The 20,215-nt window shown below is 40.7% G+C and overlaps 1 protein-coding gene across 1 annotated transcript; it reads left to right on the forward strand.

Moving 5' to 3' along the window:
* The first annotated feature begins 1,998 nt into the window (after positions 1-1,998).
* slc24a5 (solute carrier family 24 member 5) lies at positions 1,999-18,539 on the forward strand. The gene is made up of 9 exons (XM_033989082.2): positions 1,999-2,155; positions 3,344-3,523; positions 5,751-5,834; positions 5,931-6,034; positions 7,168-7,268; positions 9,195-9,478; positions 11,240-11,446; positions 16,529-16,630; positions 18,104-18,539. Exons 1-9 carry the CDS (start codon positions 1,999-2,001, stop codon positions 18,424-18,426), a joined length of 1,542 nt encoding a protein of 513 aa, XP_033844973.1. The 3' UTR covers positions 18,427-18,539.
* The last annotated feature ends 1,676 nt before the right edge of the window (positions 18,540-20,215 follow it).

The following is a 20,215-nucleotide window of genomic DNA, read 5'->3' on the forward strand; positions in this document are numbered from 1 at the left end:
ATATTTCTCTTTTATTTGACCACAGACCAAAAAACGCAATAAGTTTACGCGTAATTCTGGAGATGTAAAAGTCCAAAAAGACCAGAGACAAGTCCTGCAGAGGGTCTTGAAATCTGGGTTTAAGTCAAACTTGGGGCATGTCCAAACAAAACCCCTTCACCCGAGTTTACCCACACTATCCACACGGGGGCACTGCTGTCCGCCATTTTGGAGGATCCAGCGGGAGAAGTCACTTGGACGTCACTATTTCTGCTCATAACACGGTAATTTTCTCTTTCCTCCTTCTTTTTATACCTTTCTGAAACCGTTTTGATATTTTGAGCTTAAATATCTACTTCACGTTGAGTTTGCTGTAAAAAGCCACGCTGCACTGCTCCATGATAAGTTTGGAATTAAAATGTAAACGTTAACATCTTCTTCGTGTGTTTTGTGGAATAGAACACGTAGCGCCCTCTGCTGGAGCTTCTGCCTTAAATTCACCAATGGCCTTCGCTGAGTCTCATCCGTTAATTTCACCAAGTCAAAAGTGAAATCCTTTGAGCTAAACACATCATTTATATTCGCAATAATCAGTATTTGTTTAGATGTGATTGTCTTGTGAATGTTTGGTAAATAGGCGCAAAGTAGAGGTCTGTTTGGCTGTGCGTAAAAGCGCATTGGCACGGCCTTTACGCACAAGTTTAACCACATCAAGGGAGAATCGGTGCCACTTCTCAAATATAAATTAGAAATTGAATGTGTCAGTCCATTAATCTCTATGATCAGTGGTGGAAGAAGTACTTAATTTTGTTACTTAAATAAAAGTAGAGATACCGGAACAAAAAATATTCACGGAAAAGTAAAAGTATCACATGAAAAAAATACTTAAATAAAAGACTTAAAGTAGCCATTTATAAATGCACTTTAAGAGTAAAAAGTAAAAGCAATTCACGCAGATTTTGAGATCTTCTAAGGCTTCAATTGTAGGGATTTTAATGAAGATTTGTGCTGAATTTTGTTCCACAGCAAAAAAAAAAAAAAAGGTTTTGTAGCTGTTTTTATTTGTATATTTTAGTTTTGTTCAAATTATTAACGCGTAAAACGCAAACCCTCAGACTTTTCAGCAGGTCTCAGACAATCATAAAAAATACTTTTCAGTCCTGTTCAAAAATGTAGTGGAGTAGAAAGTACAAATACTGCTCTCAAATGTAGTGACGTAAAAGTAACTGGCTCCTTTGGCTCAGGGACTAGGGACCAGGACTAAACGAGAACTAAACCAGGACGAAAAATGGACTAAACATGGACTAAACCAAGACTAAACCAGGACTAAACCAGTACAGAAAATAACCCCTCAAATCATATAAAAAGTACTTTTTACTTTTCAGTCCAGTTCAAAAATGCAGTGAAGTAAAAGTAAAAAAGTATCCACTGTAAAACGTACTTAACTAAAGTACAGATACCTAAATATATTTATACTTAAGTACAGTACTTTACTACTTTTACTTGGAGCCACACGACGCGTAAAATCCCCATTTCATCCACTTAAAACTATCATTATAAGCGTCTTTCGTTCACGCTTCAGTTTGTGATCCTTTATTTATTTGAATGCTCTGCTTCCAGTGGGTGATACGCTCATTTCAGGTCACAGTCAAAGTCACCTGGAGGAAATAGTTTTAATAAAATAAACCCATGTAAACCCGTGACAGATGCTGCGTAACACAAAGCTCATTTTCCTCTGGTTGTAGAGTCTGGTCTGCTGCTCTCCTCTGCGCGCGCCCCCAGGCTCCTGCGCGCTCATCTGCACCGGAATGACTGCGTCCTCGTGATCCCCCGCAGTCTTTAAAACATAACTTCACCCCCATTAATCCCCCCTGTGCGCCTTGTAGCTGTAGTGTAGTAGTAGAACACTGTTTCTTCCAGCTCCAGATAATCCCGCATAACCCGCATGAATCCGCGCGCCAGCCTCGAACTGTAGCCTATTTATTGTTTATTTATTTATTTATTCTCACCAAAGGAGCCATGAATAAGCCCCCATCTCACCCAAGGAAGAAACGACGAGATTTCATACCATATTTTGTTGGATTTGTAGTGTTTTTGTATTGCACCGTTCACCTGGTGTCGTTCACGGCCAAAGGCGCAGAGGAAACGCGCAGGAGCAGAGCGCGCAGAGCTTTGGGTAAGGCCAGATTGCGCCAATTTGTTGTAATTATCGTGTCTATTGTGATTTTACAGCGGTTTGTTGTGCTTCAGTGGCTGATTAGTGACGCTACGGCTCAGTTGGGTTGTGCGTAATGGACTGTGAGTTTCATAATGAGAGTGTGAGTGTGCGCAGATCAGCTCAGGCCTCATAACAACACAAATCAATGAGAAGTGATTAGTAAGAAAGGCAAGTTTATTTGTACAGCACAATTCATACACAAAGTCACTCAAAGTGCTTTACAGAATAAGAAAGACATTAAAATCACAATACAACAAATCAAAACATAAATAATCATCATAAAAGTAACATTAAAAGAAGAAAGTGCAGAATAAACCCCTTTCAGTCACATGCACAGATAAACAGAACCGTTTGAGTCTGGATTTAAACATTGTCAAAGTCGAGGTCTGTGTCACATCTTCAGGAAGAATGTTCCAGGTTTTAACTGAACAAAACTGAAACACTGATTCCTGGTTTACTCCTGGTTTGGTCCTGGTTCAGTCCTGGTTTTGTCCTGGTTTAGTCCTGATTTGGTCTTGGTTTCGTCCTGGTTTAGACCTGACTCTGTCTATAACATGGATCAGAAAACAGCGTAATCCAGCCCTTTAAATGGGCTATAATAGTAAAATGCAACTTGTTAAATTAAAGCTACACTGTGTAACTTTTCTGGTAGAGTATATATAGTATTAAATGTTTGTAACGCTGTTTCCTCCTCAAAAACAGACCTGGAGTTGTGTTTTGTTTCATTCACACATGTTTGAGTAACACTTTATTATTAGTCTGTTACATCTCCAAAGCTCAAAATGCTCTGTTCCACCTTGTGATGTCATGAAGTGGTAGTTTTCATGTTAACTCCTCCTTCTTTTACCTTTAGTTCAGTAGAGACGGGCAATTCCAGAGCTGAAATCATCCAAATGATTGCAGTGAAGGTGTGTAGAGTTTAAAAACACAGCGGAGCACTTCCTGTATTATTACACGATGACATCACAAGGTGGAACAGAGTGTTTTTTTCAGTTTGAGAGAAGAAGTCAGCCTAAATCTGCAGGGTTTGTGTGTTAAACATGTGTGAATGAAACAAAACACAACTCCAGGTCTGTCTGTGATGAGGAAACAGTGTAATTCAGGCTTTTTAAACGTTCATGTTTGTTTTTTGTCGTTCTGTTGCAGAGAATGAGACCGAGTGCGTCTCTCCGCAGTCGTCTGAGTTTCCTGACGGCTTCTTCACGGTTCAGGAGAGGAAAGACGGCGGCCTGGTCATTTACTTCATGATCATCTTCTACATGCTGCTGGCCGTGTCCATCGTGTGCGACGACTACTTCCTCCCGTCGCTCGAGGTCATCAGCGAACGTGAGTCTGACGAGAGAAACTTGACCATCAGGAATCTCAGGAAGTACTGAAGTAAAAATGTAGCTATCTGTACTTTACCTAAGTACATTTTACAGTGTGTACTTTTTACTTTTACTTCCCTACATTTGAGAGCAGTATTTGTACTTTCTACTCCACTTCATTTTTGAACAGGATTAAAAAAGTAACAGTATTTTTTTATCATTGTCTAAGACCTGCTGAAAAGGCTGAGGGGTTATTTAATTTTTTTATCAAGTTCATTATTTAAGCAAAACAAAAATATAAAAAACAGATAGAAAAAATAATAATTCAGTTGTTTCTGCTGAACCAAATTCAGCTCAAATCTTTATCAAAATCACCACATTTGAAGCTTTATAAGAATCGAAATCTGTGCGAAATACTGTTACATTTTACTCTTTAAGTCCATTTTTAAACAGGTACTTTAACACTTTTACTTAATTAAATTTTCTCATGTGATATTTTTACTTTTACTTGAGTATATTTTTTGCTCCGGTGTCTGTATATTCACTTATGTAACAAAAGTGTGTACCTCTTCCACCGCTGCTTTTGCATCAAACTAAAACACATCTATGAGTATTAACATGTTTTATAAGTTCTCTTTGTTTTTTGATGCTTTGAGTCCCCCCTCCCTTTGCTCTTCGTGCTAAGTCACTCCCCTTCAGAGCGCTATCGCAACACAATCAGCTACTGCAGTTTGTGAATTTGTAGTGCGTTGTTTTGTATCATATTTTTGTATATTTATGGAGAATTGTCACGTGGGAGCATGGGTGACATACGCCGTGTCACAATTCAACGGCTGCACCTTTCGAAGGTCCCGGCCGACGAAGGGTGCTCCTCCGTGTGGCCTCCGTGGACCGCAAAGGCCGTGCCAAAATGGGACACGGAGCGTACGTCAATCGCTGTCTGTGCTCATATGTTAACTAATGAGCTAAACATTTAAAATGGACTCCGAAATAATTACATTTTTACTTTTAATTATGTATTATTTAACTGAAGAAGAGTCAAGGTGTCGTTCTCACAACCGTTTATTTCTGTTTAGATTGAAGTAAAGAATGAATCTTTCCCTTTGAATATCAATAGACAAATATAACGTTATAGGTGATTTTTTTTACGTTATGTCGCCTAGCAACCGTGACAGCTGCTAACTCCATTTTCTCCCTGATGCGCGGTGCATGATGTGATACAGAAGTGCGCGAAGTCTGCTCGGGTGCACGCTTCGTTCACGGCCGATCTCCATGGAAACGCAGGGCACATTTGTCGTCCGCATTAGTGAGGTGCATGAAATGGGACAGGCCTTGTCGCGCCGGAAGTGACGTAAGTGTCCTTCAAATGCAGCCGATTAAATGTCCAACCGTCAAATTGGGACACAGTAGGCTTGTGGGCGGAGCTTTGGACAAATCCTACAGCTAACCGTAAGGAGGGTTTGAATAGGGCCTGGGAGAGATCACTAAATTACTCAAACTTGCATGGATGACATCTGAAACCTCTTCAGACATGATTTTGAGGAGGAAACCACATTATAACATGGGAGAAAGCGAAAAAACAATAGATTTTGCATAATACGGCCTCTTTAAAGTCATCGTTCTGTGTCTGCCTCTCACACACTACACTCGTCTCTCCTCCACTCTACAGCTCACATTCTACTGTAGCATCATGTGTTTTTATGGAGGAGGGAGTGAGAGTCACGCACTGGGCTCGGAGGACCTCAGGGACTCCCGAGGGCTCTGGGTGACGTAACTCTTAGTCTGCCCGAGGGGAGAGTGGACAGCCGAGGGAGGAAGTGACTCCAACCAGCAGATCTGATCAGTAACACAACAGAAGTGATTAGCAACAGTGTGGGACATGGAGCTTTTACATCAGTGTGTCTCTCATGTCTCATAATACACATTCATTGGAAATACTTTAACACTAGTATTTGATTGATTGATTTTTATTATAGTTTTAAGTCAGAGCTATTCTGCAAAATGGACTTTTCAGAGTTTTGGCCATTTTATAGATGTTTCCTTCTTGTTTACTGTCTCACATTTGTATTTGGAGTGATTCTTTTTTGAGTAATCTTTAATCATGTACAGTTGTCCTTCGCTATAGCACGTTCACCATTCGCTGATTTTTTTAGGCACTTATACATCCTTTTTTTACATCATATGAACGTGCATTGTGTTCCATAAATGTATGGATGGACTTTAATGACACATGTTGGTTTTCTCAGGCTTGGGACTCTCTCAGGATGTAGCAGGGGCCACTTTTATGGCGGCCGGCAGCTCTGCACCTGAACTGGTCACTGCCTTTCTGGGTAAGTCTCATTTCAACTGTAGATCTGGTTTAATCACTGTTTTATGATCCCATGAGTTACCATCCCTCACGCTGTACATTTTTTACCATGTCTCAGGTGTTTTTGTGACAAAGGGAGACATTGGAGTGAGCACCATCGTGGGCTCAGCCGTCTACAATCTGCTGGGGATCTGTGCAGCCTGCGGACTCCTCGCCTCCATGGTACAGCACCGTCTGTCAGTCTGTAGTGCTTCATAGATTCTGCAGAAATCCAAAATGTTTTTCAGCCCCCTGTGAGATTTTTTCCTTTATTAGTTCCGGCCCATGCATGTCTCTGATTGGCTAATCCACCTGTCAATCATGCCTGTTTGAAAACGGGGAGATTCACCAGTGACTCACCAGACTTATGTCTTTGTAAAGTACCGTATTTTCCGGATTATACGTCGCTCTGGAGTAAGTCATACCAGTCAAAAATTGATAATAATGAAGAAAAAAACATATATAAGATGCACTTTTTGGGGAAATTTATATTACAAAATCCGAGACCAAGAACAGACATTTTATCTTTAAAGGAAAGATATAATAATCACAATAAAATATGGAACAACAGTCTGAATATCAGTACATCACGCTAACGTAACACATTTATATTTATTCAGCGACATGAAGCACAGACAGAACTGAACACGTGTCTGGTTTGTTAACGTAAGATTTTAACAGTTAATCAGATAAATAAAGCAGAAAAAACAAGTAACAAGTTTCGTCTGGATCTCACTCCAAATCAATAAATCCATTGAATTCTTCATCCTCGGTGCCGCTTCTGAACAACTCCACCTGCTCCAGAAGTAGATGAAGCGCCACTTCCTCTTCTGCGTGGCTTAGTTTATAAAATCTATTTTCTGATCTATGAACAGTATATCTATTTGTTTCTAAATCCATACAGGACATTGTCTTTTATTCATTGTGCCTGGGAGGGAGATGCAGAGTCTTTCTACTTAAGTAAAATAGCTCGTCTGGCAATAAAAAGTGCAAAGTTCAGACCCTTTAGTTTGGAATTTGGTAAAAATGTGTCTGGTTTAAACTGATTCTGTAGGACTTGGAATACCACAAGTTAATTAACACAGGACAAGACCAGTACATGTGAAACAATGAACCAGGTGCGACGCAAAACTTTTCCTGAATTCCCCATTTGAAGAGCCACCACAAAGAAAGCGCTGGTTGGAGTGATTAGGGGCAAAGGTGGGTGGGGTCGAATAGGGTCAATTTAAAATGTAGAAAGTAGTAAACGTAAAGAAAAAACATTTGAATGAGAAGGTGCGTCCAAAGTCTTGACTGGTTGTACCTTCTTTTTCCAGGCTGGACGTCTGACCTGCTGGCCGCTGTTCAGAGACTGCCTGGCGTATGGCATCAGTGTGTCGGCAGTTATCGCCATCATCTCAGACAACAAAGTTTACTGGTAAGATCTGGATCGTACTTTTACGACTGTGTGACGTTCTTGCAGATTTTACAGAGCCATAACAGTTTGCTGAGTTTTATAATGTTGAAAGTTCTGGAGGAAGAATTCGAGAGTGAGTCACGTTTGTTGTGCCGTAAAAAGCACCTGTTTATGGAGCCTCATGATAGTTCAGGATCAGACTGGAACAAAAATAGTTTTATCAAAGCAAAACATGTGAGTCACAGAGTTTATGACTGAGCCGTAACATGCCATAAACAGGAACATGGACAGGAAGTGTGTGTTTTAACTTTACTTTGTTGTTAGCTTAATTATTAATCCACATTTCATGATTGTTAGAGTTTAAGTCAGCAGTTTTAGGCCAGTCCAACTCTTTTCAGTTTGAATTAAATCACCATTGTAAAGTGGATTTGATTACAATGCTCTTTTTACAGTGATTTAATCCAGTAACATCTGTGCACAATAGCACGCTAGCTAGCTCACTTCCCGTGTCCCAATTCAACGGCTGCACCCTCCGAAGGGCCCAGCCAACGAAGGGTGCTCCTCCGTTGACCGCAAATACCGTGCCAAAATGGGACAGGCCTACACCATGGGGCGTACGTCAACCGCCGTCTGTGCGCTTACGTTACGTCGCCTACCAACCGTGACGGCTGCTGTCTCCATTTTCTCCCGTAGAAGAAGTGACGCGTGGTGCATGGCGGGATAGAAGTGTAGTGAAGTCTGCTCGGATGCACGCTTCATTCATCTCCGATCTCCATGGAAACGCAGGGCACATTTGTCGCCCACATTTGTCGGGTGCATTAAATGGGACAAATGTTCAAATGCAGCCGATAAAGTGAGCAACCGTTGAATAGGAACACGGCGTCTGTGTCTGAAACAAGCCTAAACATGGCCGTCCCAGGATTTTTTCGCTGTAGTACCAATGAGTGGCCACTGGTCCAACTCAAGACAACTCTGAGCAGCAATACACTATCCAGTTATTTTAATAGATCCATGGTCTCAAACATGGATCTATAATAAGAGCTTGATAAGACCCTCCCCCTCTGTCCCGGGGCGAGATCAACTAGTGGCCGCTCCAGGTACTGCAGTTCACAGGAGCTTGAACCCAGAAAGAAATCTCCCATAGAGCACAATGTGAACTCAAACTCCCTGTGTTCTGACAGGGCATCCAGCTTTGACAAAGGTCAGATTTTGCAGGATTCTTCTCTATTTTCACAACATGAACTTTAAGAAATTTTAAATCCTCAAAGCGCTTTATAAGATTTAGCCTAGCCCCGCCCTGAGCCCGCGCTAGCTCTGTTCTAGCAGCTATCACTCTGCTTGTGACATCACATGGTGGGAGGAGTTAGCCTGTATTGAGAAAAAAATACTTTGTGCACATTCGCCAATGAGCTCAGGCCATTGAAAACAACAGGACGCCATCTTGGATTCACCTTCCAGATTTTATTATACGTCCATGGTCTTTAAGTTAACAGTCAAATTTATTCAAATTAAACAACTTATTAAAACTGAAAATAGTTCAAATAAAGACAACCCAATTATTTTTATACGTAGAAAACTTCATATTTATTTGTTTTAATAAGAAAAAAATGACTTGAATTGAAAATTGTGATTAATATATGCAAGGAAAAAAACATGATGCATTTTTCTCTTTTTATTCAAAAGGATTGAAGTCACAGCGCTTTAGCATTACATTTTCAATTTGACTTAAAGCTCCTACATTACACAAAAGTGACTCTTGTAGCTTTAAGTCGTTTTATAATGCTGTTACCTTGTCAAAAACAGACCTGGAGTTGTGTTTTGTTTCATTCACATATGTTTAACCCTTTTTTATTAGTCTGTCTACATCTCAAACGCTCAAATCATTAATATTAGAACACAGATCAGAGAATAGTGTAATATGACCTTTGACCTGACCCATGCTCTCAGGTACGACGCGGCCTGCCTGTTGCTGGTGTACGCCGTCTACATCGTGGTGCTGTGCTTTGACCTGCGCATCAGTGAGTTTGTGCTGAGGAGACTGAGCCCGTGCTGCTGGTGTTTGGGACGAGGGTCTGAGGAGAAGAGCGAGACGCAGACTCTGATTGGCTGGAACCAGGACTCCAGTCTGAGGGTGCACCGCCGCTCCAGGACAGACAGCGGGATATTTCAGGACAGCTCCGGGTACTCACACCTGTCCCTCAGCCTCCACGGACTCAACGAGATACCAGAGGGTCAGTGGGATTTTGTGTTCATTCAGAAAGTATAAATGAGTAGAAGTAATGAGGTTTAATATCATTTAATATTTAATATATTGGGCTCTCAAACAATTCAAACCAAACACCTAAAAAAAAAATGTGGTTTTATGTATGGGCCTTTAACTTGTTCATTAACCTTTTTTGTATTTATTATTTATTCAAGTTACAAATATTACATATGCATTTCCATAGATGTACAAAAATATGGCTGTGTAAGTGCGTATCTCCTGATAAAGTGACATTTTAAAACAGTCATACCCTTTAATTTACCTTGTTGTGGGCCACATAAAATGACATTGTGGGCCACATTTAGCCCGTGAGCCTTGAGTTTGACACATGTGCTCTAGACCATAGACTGTATATATAAATGGACATAGCTAACCTGCTAGTCGCCATGTTCCAAATAGGAAGTGATCATGGGTGCACTTCCGGTTCCATCGACTCTGGTTCCAATTCACTTTACACTGAAAAACCGTCGCCCCCTCTCTCTGTAACTCCTACTGTCAGACTCATCATTGTGGTGTTAACATGTTCGTATTAACCCGCTCTACATGATCCTGGTGTTGCTATTTCACAATTCTATCTGTGAATCCAGATATGAACATTAATAACAGACAAATTAGGCACCTTCTTTCCCGAGGTTGCTTCCGTTAGCATTAGCAACAGGTTTGATTGACATCCACTCCTTACTAAACCAGTATGGATGGGAAGGGATGTTACCTTCAACAGCCTCACTCTGGATTGGCTCTTTGGTTGCTGTGATACTCGCGGTCGGAATTCCAAATATGGAACTCGGCTCCGGATTACCCGCTATAACCGCTCTAGCCTCGATGAGCTTCATTTGGCGGAGCTGTGGGTTTATACAGTCTATGTTCCAGACTTAATTGGTAAGAACTAAAAGGTCTTGGTTTGAGCTCAGTTGAATCCTGTCATAGACTTGATTTGGTCCTGTTCTGATCCTGGTTTAGTTCAGACTTTGCGGAGCACAGCTTTATACTTGAAGCACAGAATGAAAATAGAATTTGATTTTCAACATTTATGTACACAATAAAAACAAAATCATCTAAACCTAAACTACCTTCACTTCTTAAACTCGAACCAATGTGTATTTCAAACAACTCCATAGCAAAATCCTAATTATTATTCACTAGCAAGAACTAGTCACTCCACTGGGATATGATGAAGATATTTACTGATGATGTGAACAGATGTGGAGGCTGGTAGAGACTCAGGATGGGGGCTCTGTTTCAGCCGATTCAGAACCTTCCCCTAACTCTCTAGATTGTGACGTCTTCAGGCTTGAAAGATGGAAAAAGTGTGTATAAGTAGGGCTTCTGGGTAATTGGAGGTGTGGTAGAGGTTCATTATGGTTTGCCGGAGAGGAGCAGGAGGAGGCTGAGGCGTGGTCCTGCTCTTGAATCTCAGACATATTAGTTATATAAACTCCATTTATTTTATTACATCTGTCACTTTTTTGACTCTCAAAGGTCAGTTTTCATGGCACTATTCACTCATTACACTCACCTGATAGAAGCTGCCAATCTGCCCCAACAGCCTCTGATCACCACCAATCACTAACGCATCATCGCACCATATTGATTATCAGACAAGCTGGGTGAAGTGTCTTGCCCAAGGACACAACATCAGGCCTCACAAGTCGAGCTGAGACAAAACCGTCAACCTTCCCACTTGAGGCACTGTTACGCTTACCGTTGACACTCTTATGATCCCTTTCAGAGCACAAAAGTGTGTTTGCGGTGCCGGAGAGCGACCTCAAGCGTGTCCTTTGGGTGCTGTCTCTGCCCATCATCGTGCTGCTGTACCTCACCATCCCGGACTGCAGGAGGCGCTTTTGGAAGCAGTGGTTCATGTTCACGTTCTTCATGTCGGCTGTGTGGATCTCAGGCTTCACCTATGTCCTGGTCTGGATGGTCACCGTTGTAGGTAAGAAGAACATGCAGGAATCACATTTAAAGGTCCTGTATCACGAAAAAAAATGGACTCGAAATGCTCTGAGTGTCATCTGCAAAGTTGTGGTAGGACACATTATTGCTGCGTATTCACTGGCCTAATGGTATCATGTAGAGACTGAACAACAGGGGTCCCAGGATTGACCCCTGGGGCACCCCACAGGTCAGTAATTCTTTATTATTAGTCTGTTTACATCTCCAAAGCTCAAAATGCTCTGTTCCACCGTGGTATATAGAGTTTAAAACACAGTGGAGCACTTCCTGTATTACCACATGATGACATCACAAGGTGGAACAGAGTGTTTTCAGTCTGAGAGAAGAATTCAGCGTAAATATGCAGAGTTTGTGTGTTAAACATGTGAGAATGAAACAAAACACAACTCCAGGTCTGTTTTTGAGGAGGTAACAACATTATAACACGGCTTAAAGTTCACAAGAGACAATTTTGTGCAATATAGAACATTTTAAAGCTGCACTATGCAACTTTTCTGCTTGTTTTCCTGGTGATGTCCTTTGTCCTGAATGTTCCACAGAATGGCGTGACAGATATCTTGTATTTATTCAATTACAAGTGTTTTTCTTGTTCAAAAATACATCGAAAATCATGCATTCTTATTGTAAGAGGGGTCGCCTCTCCACAGATCTGACCTGTAACACTGCCAGGTGGCGTCCTGTTGTCACGCATGTAGTGAACTGGACTCACGTGCAACACAAAGAACACAGCCTAACTCCTTGTTTCATTGAATACAACAGGTTTATTTGCAATATAGACCCTGCATGTCTCTCTAGAACAAATGAAACGAAAAAATGACAATCCAGCAACACAAACCTATATGACACAAAACTGACTCTTGTAACTTTAAGTCATGTTCTAATGTTGTTTCCTCCTCAAAAACAGACCTGGAGTTGTGTTTTGTTTCATTCACACGTTTGAGTGACACTTTATTATTTGTCTGTAACATCTCCAAAGCTCAAAATGCTCTGTTCCACCTTGTGATGTCATGAAGTGGTAATAGCTTCTTTTACATTTAGTTCAGTCGAGATAAGTGACAACGCCAGAGCTGAAATGATCCAAATGATTCTAGAAATGAAGGAGTGTGGAGTTTAAAAGCACAGTGGAGCACTTCCTGTATTACCATATGATGACATCGCAAGGTGGAACTGAGTGTTTTTTTCAGTTTGAGAGCCTAAATCTGCAGGGTTTGTGTGTTAAACGTGTGTGAATGAAACAAAACACAACTCCAGGTCTGTTTGTGATGAGCAAACAACATTAGAACAGATCAGAAAACGGCGTAATATGAGCGCTTTAAGTAAAAATAAAAATGTGTAGCGCTTGGCCTTATAGGTAACTATTTTATAATAATCACTCTGTTCCAAGTAAACGTTTGGACCTAAGGGACTTGTTCTTGGAAGCGTAGCCTGCACTATAGAAGGGACTGGATGTTCTTAGACGCGTGCTACAGTCTCGTACATCACGTGCAGTAGTAAGCCCCTCAAACGGTCGATCTCCCGGTGACTTTTGTAGATCAGAGTCTGAAGCTGGTGAGAAACGTCCCTATTGAGCCCGAGCGCAGTCACATGGCGGTCGGCTGGCTCATTCCTGGGATACCACCACGGACGAGGCCTCTTGTAGCTCCAGTGCACCCGGGAGGGGGGGGATTATAAGACCCACCCCCGCCCCCAAAGAAAACCTGGTCATGTGAGGGATATCCATGTACAAAATACTGGGAAATTATGACCGTTGCCATAGCGATTAACAATTTGAAACTAAATATTATAGCTTTTGAATGGGGAAAAAGTCCACCAGGAAGCATGAATAGAGTGTTTATAGGGAAGAATAAGAACCATGGGAGAGATAATGCATTTCATTTAATTTATTATTATTTCTTATTTATTATTCATTGTGTTGTGCGTCCTGATTGGCTGTTGGACTGTAGACCATTGTGTTGTGTATCCTGATTGGCTGTTGGACTGTAGACCATTGTCCATCAGTCTCCTCTGTGCCGTGTCTCCTGTACAGTACAGAATGTGTTCAGACAAATTTACATAAATGTTGGATCGCAGTGTGACTCTGAAGTGCTGTACGTTTGCAATTTGTTTTCTCCCTGACAAAACCCACAATGTCGATGAAACGTTCTGCACCGACAAAGGCGCCTACGAAGGTTTGAACTTTGAGAGAGTTTAAACAAGAGAGGAATGTGAGAAAATGTTAATGCCTGTGTGAGAAAAGTGTATAAAGTGTGTGGTGAGGGGTTTTACAGTCAAAAACATATTGTGGGTTATTTTTTTAACGTAACCACCGAGATAAACGAGGGACTACTGTATAGCGCTTTTCCACCTTCAAGACACCCAAAGCTCTTCACATCAAGGAACCACTCACCCATTCATACACACACAGGTCAATAGATCTGAACACAACAATGATGTTTATGTCGAGAGCGGGTTTCAAACCACAAACCTTCAGATCAGTGGGCAAACACTCTACCAAGTGAGCCACTGCCACCCACATAAGTTCCATCCATCCATTTTGTTCCTCTTATCTGGGGTGGGGTCGCGGGGGCAGCAGTCTAAACAGGGACTCCCAGACTTCCCTCACCCCAGACACGTGCTCCAGCTCCTCCGGTCAGACCTCAAGGCGTCCCCAGGCCAGACGAGAGACACAGTCCCTCCAGGGTCTTGCCCGCAGCCTCCTCCCGGTGGGACATGCCTGGAACACGTCCTTAATTCAACTGGAAGAAAAATAAATGCATTGAAATGGCTTATACTAAAATGACTAAAACTAAAATTGACATAAAGTGGTGATAAAGCTGAGTAAAAGGTAGATTTTATTTTATATCTAGGCCGACTTCTTCTGTCCCTTGTGAATTTTGTCGGTGTAAAATGTCCTCACACGGTGCAGTCATGTGGTGTGGAGATTATGACCCTTTGACAAATGAATGTACAGTATTTCAGTGTCTTTTGTCTCATGGGGCAGATTCTGATCTAAAACACAATGTGCTCATTTAGAACTAAAACATTATCCTCACAGATGCTATTTGTTCAAGAACAGTATATCGAAATGGAAGGATTTTATCTTTGTTTTTTTAAATGATTTTATCCTGGTTAAATGCACTTTTATGGGGGTGAAATTGCACAAAATGTATTAGGAGTGAAACCAATCCAGCTTTTTCAGTTCTGATCGTAGACTGTATATATAAATGGACAGAGCTAACCTGCTAGCCGCTGCGTTCCAAATACAGAGTGATCACGGGCTGCGCTTCCGGTTCCATCGACTCTGGCTCCAATTCACTTTCTACTGAAAAACTGCGTCCCTTCTCTCTGTAACTGCTGCTGTCAGACTCGTCATTTTGGTCTTAAATGTTCGTATTAACCCGCTCTACATGATTCTGTTTCTGTTCTGTCTTTTTATTTCACTATTGTGTCTGTAAATCAAGATATGAACATTAATAACAGACTCGATGAGCTTCATTCGAGTGGAGCCGAACGCTGTGGGTGATCGATGCCACCCTAAGAACTATTGTGACGTTTTCTAAAAATCTACTCTAAACCCATCTGTAAAAGGTCACACTGACAAGCTCCAGCTGCTTAGATTTTCTGGACCAAACCCCGACACATTTTTAAACTCATTTCAGAGCTACTTTCCTCACAGCGTGTGCGTGAATAATCGGATCATTGGTTAAACGCATTCGTGGGTTTAATTCAAAAACAAACAAAACATCTATTACTATTATCCCTCAGGCGACAGCGAAGAGAACAGAGACAGAACACACATAATTAACCCTCTGATGCATGAATTATGAAAGCCTTGGTCAAGATTTTTTTCTGAAGTGTTTTTATTCTTCTCAGAACATGAAACAACATTGTGAACTGCCTGTAAAAATGAATTAACTTGTGTTCTATTGTAAATATACAAGCACATGTTTCTTTTTATGCTTTGAAAAACATTTCAACAGTTTTTGGGAAATTTCAACACTGTATATGTTTAGGCCTGAATAAGAAAACCAATCAAAAACCAAGGAAATTTACTTGCAGTTACACCGACTGACCACTGAATTGACCTCAATGGAGTGTGGCAGCAGAGAGCACTCTAGAGGCTGATATGCAGCTCCACCACATAAACCAATGCATTAAAGAGAAAGTTATGTTTTAGTAGCTGTCCACTGCAGTGACCGCTATGCACCAGAGGGTTAATAAACATGAAATTAACCAACACCAAGACATTAGACAACAATCTATTCCAGGTCTAAAACTGAACAGTAACCAACATCTCTGCTAAAACTAGGACAAAAATGTAGATAAAATGGACACAAAACACTATAACTACAGCAATACAATATAAACTCTGCATTTTGTCTCGATAATGTCACTACGCCGGAGTCACTATGTTTCCTCGCCTGGCCTGGGAACGCTTTGGGGTCCCACTGGAGGAGCTGGGGTGAGGGAAGTCTGGGAGTCCCTGCGGAGACTGCTGCCCCGCGAAATGAAAGAAAATGGATGGATGTTACTATGGTGATGGTGTTGGTGATAATGAAGCTTATTTATAGCTGGATTCGAATAAAACTAAACAAAAACAGCTTCTAAAAATGTGACGTACAGCCTAGTAAAATAATATACAGTTTTGCAGATTGTTTTAGTGCAATTTCACATGTTTTTTTTTTTACAGCGTATGAACGTGCATTATGTTCTGCATCCTGATTGGCTAAGTGTGACTCTGAAGTGCTGTACGTTTGCAATTTGTTTTCTCCTGGACAAAACCCACAATGTCGAAACATTCTGCACCGACAAAGACGCCTACGAAGGTTTGAACTTTGAGAGAGTTTAAACAAGAGAGAAATGTGAGAAAATGTTAACGCCTGAGTGAGAAAAGTGTATAAAGTGTGTGGTGAGGGGTTTTACAGACAAAAACATAGAGAATAATTGTAAAAAAAATAAAGCTGATAGTATTATTTTTAGAACGTAACCCCCTAGATAAACGAGGGACCACTGTACATTGTTTAAATAATAGTTTAAAGAGAACGTACATGAGCGTTTATCATGATTTCCTTTGTTGTTTCAGGGGAGACTCTGTCCATCCCCGACACAGTGATGGGGCTGACGCTGCTCGCCGCCGGGACGAGTATCCCAGACACAGTGGCCAGCGTCATGGTTGCCAGAGAAGGTGAAAAATCAGTATTATGTGACGTGTGTTTTCAATATGTTACGTAATACACGATCAGGCAAAAGTCATGTGTGTTTATTGTTTATTTCCATGATTATTTACACTGTAGATTCTCACTGAAGCATCAAAAATATGAACGAAGCATGTGAAAGATAGTAAACAAAAAGTAAACGCAAGAATTTTTAAAACTTTACTACATAACTGTATATATCTTAGTTTATATATTTGATGTCTTGATGTATAAAAATGCAAAAAGTAGTAAAACATACACTTATGACAGTTTGTGCGTCCAAACTTTTGTCTGGTAGTGAATGTTTCAGGCTTCAAAGTCACAGTGTTGTTTTATCTTCACTTTTGCATTTTTATATCTAGAAGAAATCAGAATAAACCCACAAAATTTTGATAAAGTGAATACAAAATGTGTGTCTCTGTGGTCAAAGGGGAATGGGAAGTTTGTCAATTCCCTGTACTAACACTAGGGGGCAGAAGTGCTATAACTCTGCACCACTTAAAATTGAAATGCTGATCTTGTTTTTTATGATACTTGTCTTTTTTATATATATATTTGAATAATTAGTGAGGAGTTCTGTATAAACCCGTGTATTGGCTTGTATTTTATTTTTATGTTAATCCCACTGGACTTGGGACTTGGGAGTTTTGGGAGTTTTCCATGGAGTTGACCTCTTTAACACTGGACACGTAAATCACTGTGTATCAGTGCTTCATCATCATATCGTTAACTCCTTCAATTAACCTAATTAAGTAGGTCTCCAAATGTGGAGCTCACTGCCTCCCTCTGCTGGTTGGATGTGAAAACACAGCTGTAGAACCAATTTTGTGTCCATTTTATCTACATTTTCATCCTCGTTTTAGTAATATGTCAGTTGCTGTTCAGTTTTGGACCTGTATTAGACCTGTTATTGACACTTTGAAGCTGGTGTCATCAACATCCCCTGCACGTGTTATGCTAACTGTGGGCACTGCTCTGTCTGAAGCTCTGTTACTCAAGTTTGACTTTAATCTGAGCTCGTTTTAACACAATCTGACCATAAAGAACTGACTTAGCTGCAGATACAACAGGTGATTAAACAAGTCCCTCTCAAATAACATTACAGTCGCAAGCTAGCTAGCGTTAGCCAACTGTTTTTCAGTTAGTCACGCACCTTTTTGTCAAAAATCAAACTAAAACAGGACCACAAACACTCGGATTGATCACAGTCTCCTGAAAATGTGCTTTTTAAATACATTTTGTGTTTTTTCTTAAGTTTTCAAACCATTTTTGGCTGTGTTTGCTAACGGGTGCATTGCGTAACCATGGTAACAGCTAAACATTCCACCACAGACACGCATGTAGTACCAATAGTCCTCGTTTAGATATGGTCACGCTAGGAAAACCAAACTTTTACTTTGGCGATATGTTCATGTGTAAACTTTTGAAATCTGCTGACTCAAGTTACGTTTTTTGCTTTCCAGGTAAAGCTGATATGGCCATGTCCAACATCGTGGGCTCAAACGTGTTTGACATGCTGTGCCTCGGTCTGCCCTGGTTCATTAAAACCGCCTTCGTGGACACCAGCTCCCCCGTGGAAGTCAACAGCAACGGTTTGGTCTTCATCTCGGCCACTTTGCTCCTTTCCATCGTCTTCCTCTTCGTGGCTGTCCATATAAACAAATGGAGGCTGGACTGGAAGCTCGGCCTGGTGTCGCTCTTCTGTTACATCGTTTTTGCAACCTTGTCCATTTTGTACGAGCTCGGAATTATAGGGAATAATCCGGTAAGACTGTGCGGTGACTGAGGCGGAGACTTGTACGACTTATTACCCCCCTCGGCTTTCTGTCGGCCAAAAGAATGCTACGGAAATTCAGTTGTTCCAAATGTTTAAGCTTTTAAGTCGTCCAAAGTCAACGTAAGCAGATGATCTTATGCTTGAACTGTGCTGGTCACGTTATGAACCAAAGGAGTGGACAAGACAATCTCTTTTCACTGAGTCGGTTCTTTCAAAAAGTGTGGAGTCACTCTTCCTGCTTGATTCATTCATGAGTCTTACTAAAACAAATCACTATTTAAAGGGCCCGTATTATTCTGTTTTCTATAGAAGTTGCAATTTGTATCTCAAAGCTAATGCTAATGCTAATCTAAATCTCACAATAAAACACAAAACAACTTTATGAAAACATATTTAATGACAACTCCATTGTTTTTTGGTGCAAATTAATTCAGATTGTACGTCATTGATTAATTTTTCATTTCAGTTAGCATTAGCATTAGCTTCAAGACACAAATACCTACATCTATAAACACAGAAGCATCCTGCGGTAAAGTATTTACATCGTAGTAACGGTCTTAACACCCTGTCTGTAATTATTTTAAATACTGATTTATTTTAGCACCATAGACTGTTTATATAAATGGACATAGCTAACCTGCTAGCCATCACGTTCTAAGTAGGAAGTGATCATGTGCGCACTTCCGGCTCCATCAATTCTGGCTCTAGTTCACTTTCTATTGAAAAACTGTGTCCTCTCTCTGTACCTGCTGCTGTCAGACTCGTCATTTTGGTCTTAAATGTTCGTATTAACCCGCTCTACATGACCCTGGTGGATTTTTTTTCCGCTATTGTGTCCAAAACTTGAGATATAACATTAATAACAGACAAATCAAACACCTTTTTCCCCCGATGTCACTCCCACCAGTGTTAGCAACAAGTTTGATTGGCAGCGTTGCTAGGGCGCCCGCTCCCTGCTAAACCAGCGGTGTGGGCATGAAGGGGCGTTACCGTCAACAGCCTCGCCCCTGATTGGCTCTTTGGTTGCTATGATACTCGCAGGTTGGAACTTCAGATTCTCCCTTATAACTGCTGTAGCCTCGACGAGCTTCATTTGACTGGAGCTGAACACTGTGGGTGATGTCACTCTCACTCAGTCCACTTCTTTACACAGTTTATGTTTAGCACAAATTGTCTAATTTCCAACAAATGGAGCAGGACGTGTGGCTCCGTGGAACGAGTCAGGCTCCGTGAAAAGCTAGCGCCCTGTTACATAATGACAGTGTCGACTTCACAGTGTCCTCTTTATAAACAATTAATACTACCCTTTTTTTACATTTGGGAAACTTTTTTTTTTTTTTTTTCGCAGCGAATTCCTCTAATAATAATTCAACATGAGCTGTATTCATTTAAATAATAAAAAGTACTTGAATTGTTATTAATATTATTATGATGAAATGATTTAAGATAAAATATAACTTCTGATGTGTCATTTTGCTCATGTGTTGGCATTTAAAGTCACTCATTAATACCCCATAGAAGTAAATTCCCCCTCTTTATCTTCTTTTTTTCTTTTTTTATATCAGTTTTTGCATATTTTGTTTGGTTTCTATTTATTTTTAACTTCCAAACTGTTATTATGAGCTGCTCCAGGACACTACACCTCGTCTTGTCTTGTAACCTCAGCGTTGTAGAGTATAAACTTGTCCTGCAGATCCATATATGTTTATTATACTGTTACCTCAATCTGACCACAACCGGTTTAAGCCAATAAACACACAGCGTCCACTGAACTTGTTTAACCTTCGTCTTATTTCAA

The sequence above is a fragment of the Periophthalmus magnuspinnatus genome, chromosome 3, assembly GCF_009829125.3.
Source record: "Periophthalmus magnuspinnatus isolate fPerMag1 chromosome 3, fPerMag1.2.pri, whole genome shotgun sequence".
In the NCBI taxonomy this organism is placed as follows: Eukaryota; Metazoa; Chordata; class Actinopteri; order Gobiiformes; family Gobiidae; genus Periophthalmus; species Periophthalmus magnuspinnatus.

Bases quoted from the DNA above. Each gene is read 5' to 3' on its own strand.
- slc24a5 (XM_033989082.2), top strand. From the start codon at position 1,999: ATGAATAAGCCCCCATCTCACCCAAGGAAGAAACGACGAGATTTCATA. The intron at 6,035-7,167 runs GTACAGCACCGT...TTCTTTTTCCAG, and splicing joins GCGGACTCCTCGCCTCCATG to GCTGGACGTCTGACCTGCTG. The intron at 16,631-18,103 runs GTGAAAAATCAG...TTTGCTTTCCAG, and splicing joins CGTCATGGTTGCCAGAGAAG to GTAAAGCTGATATGGCCATG.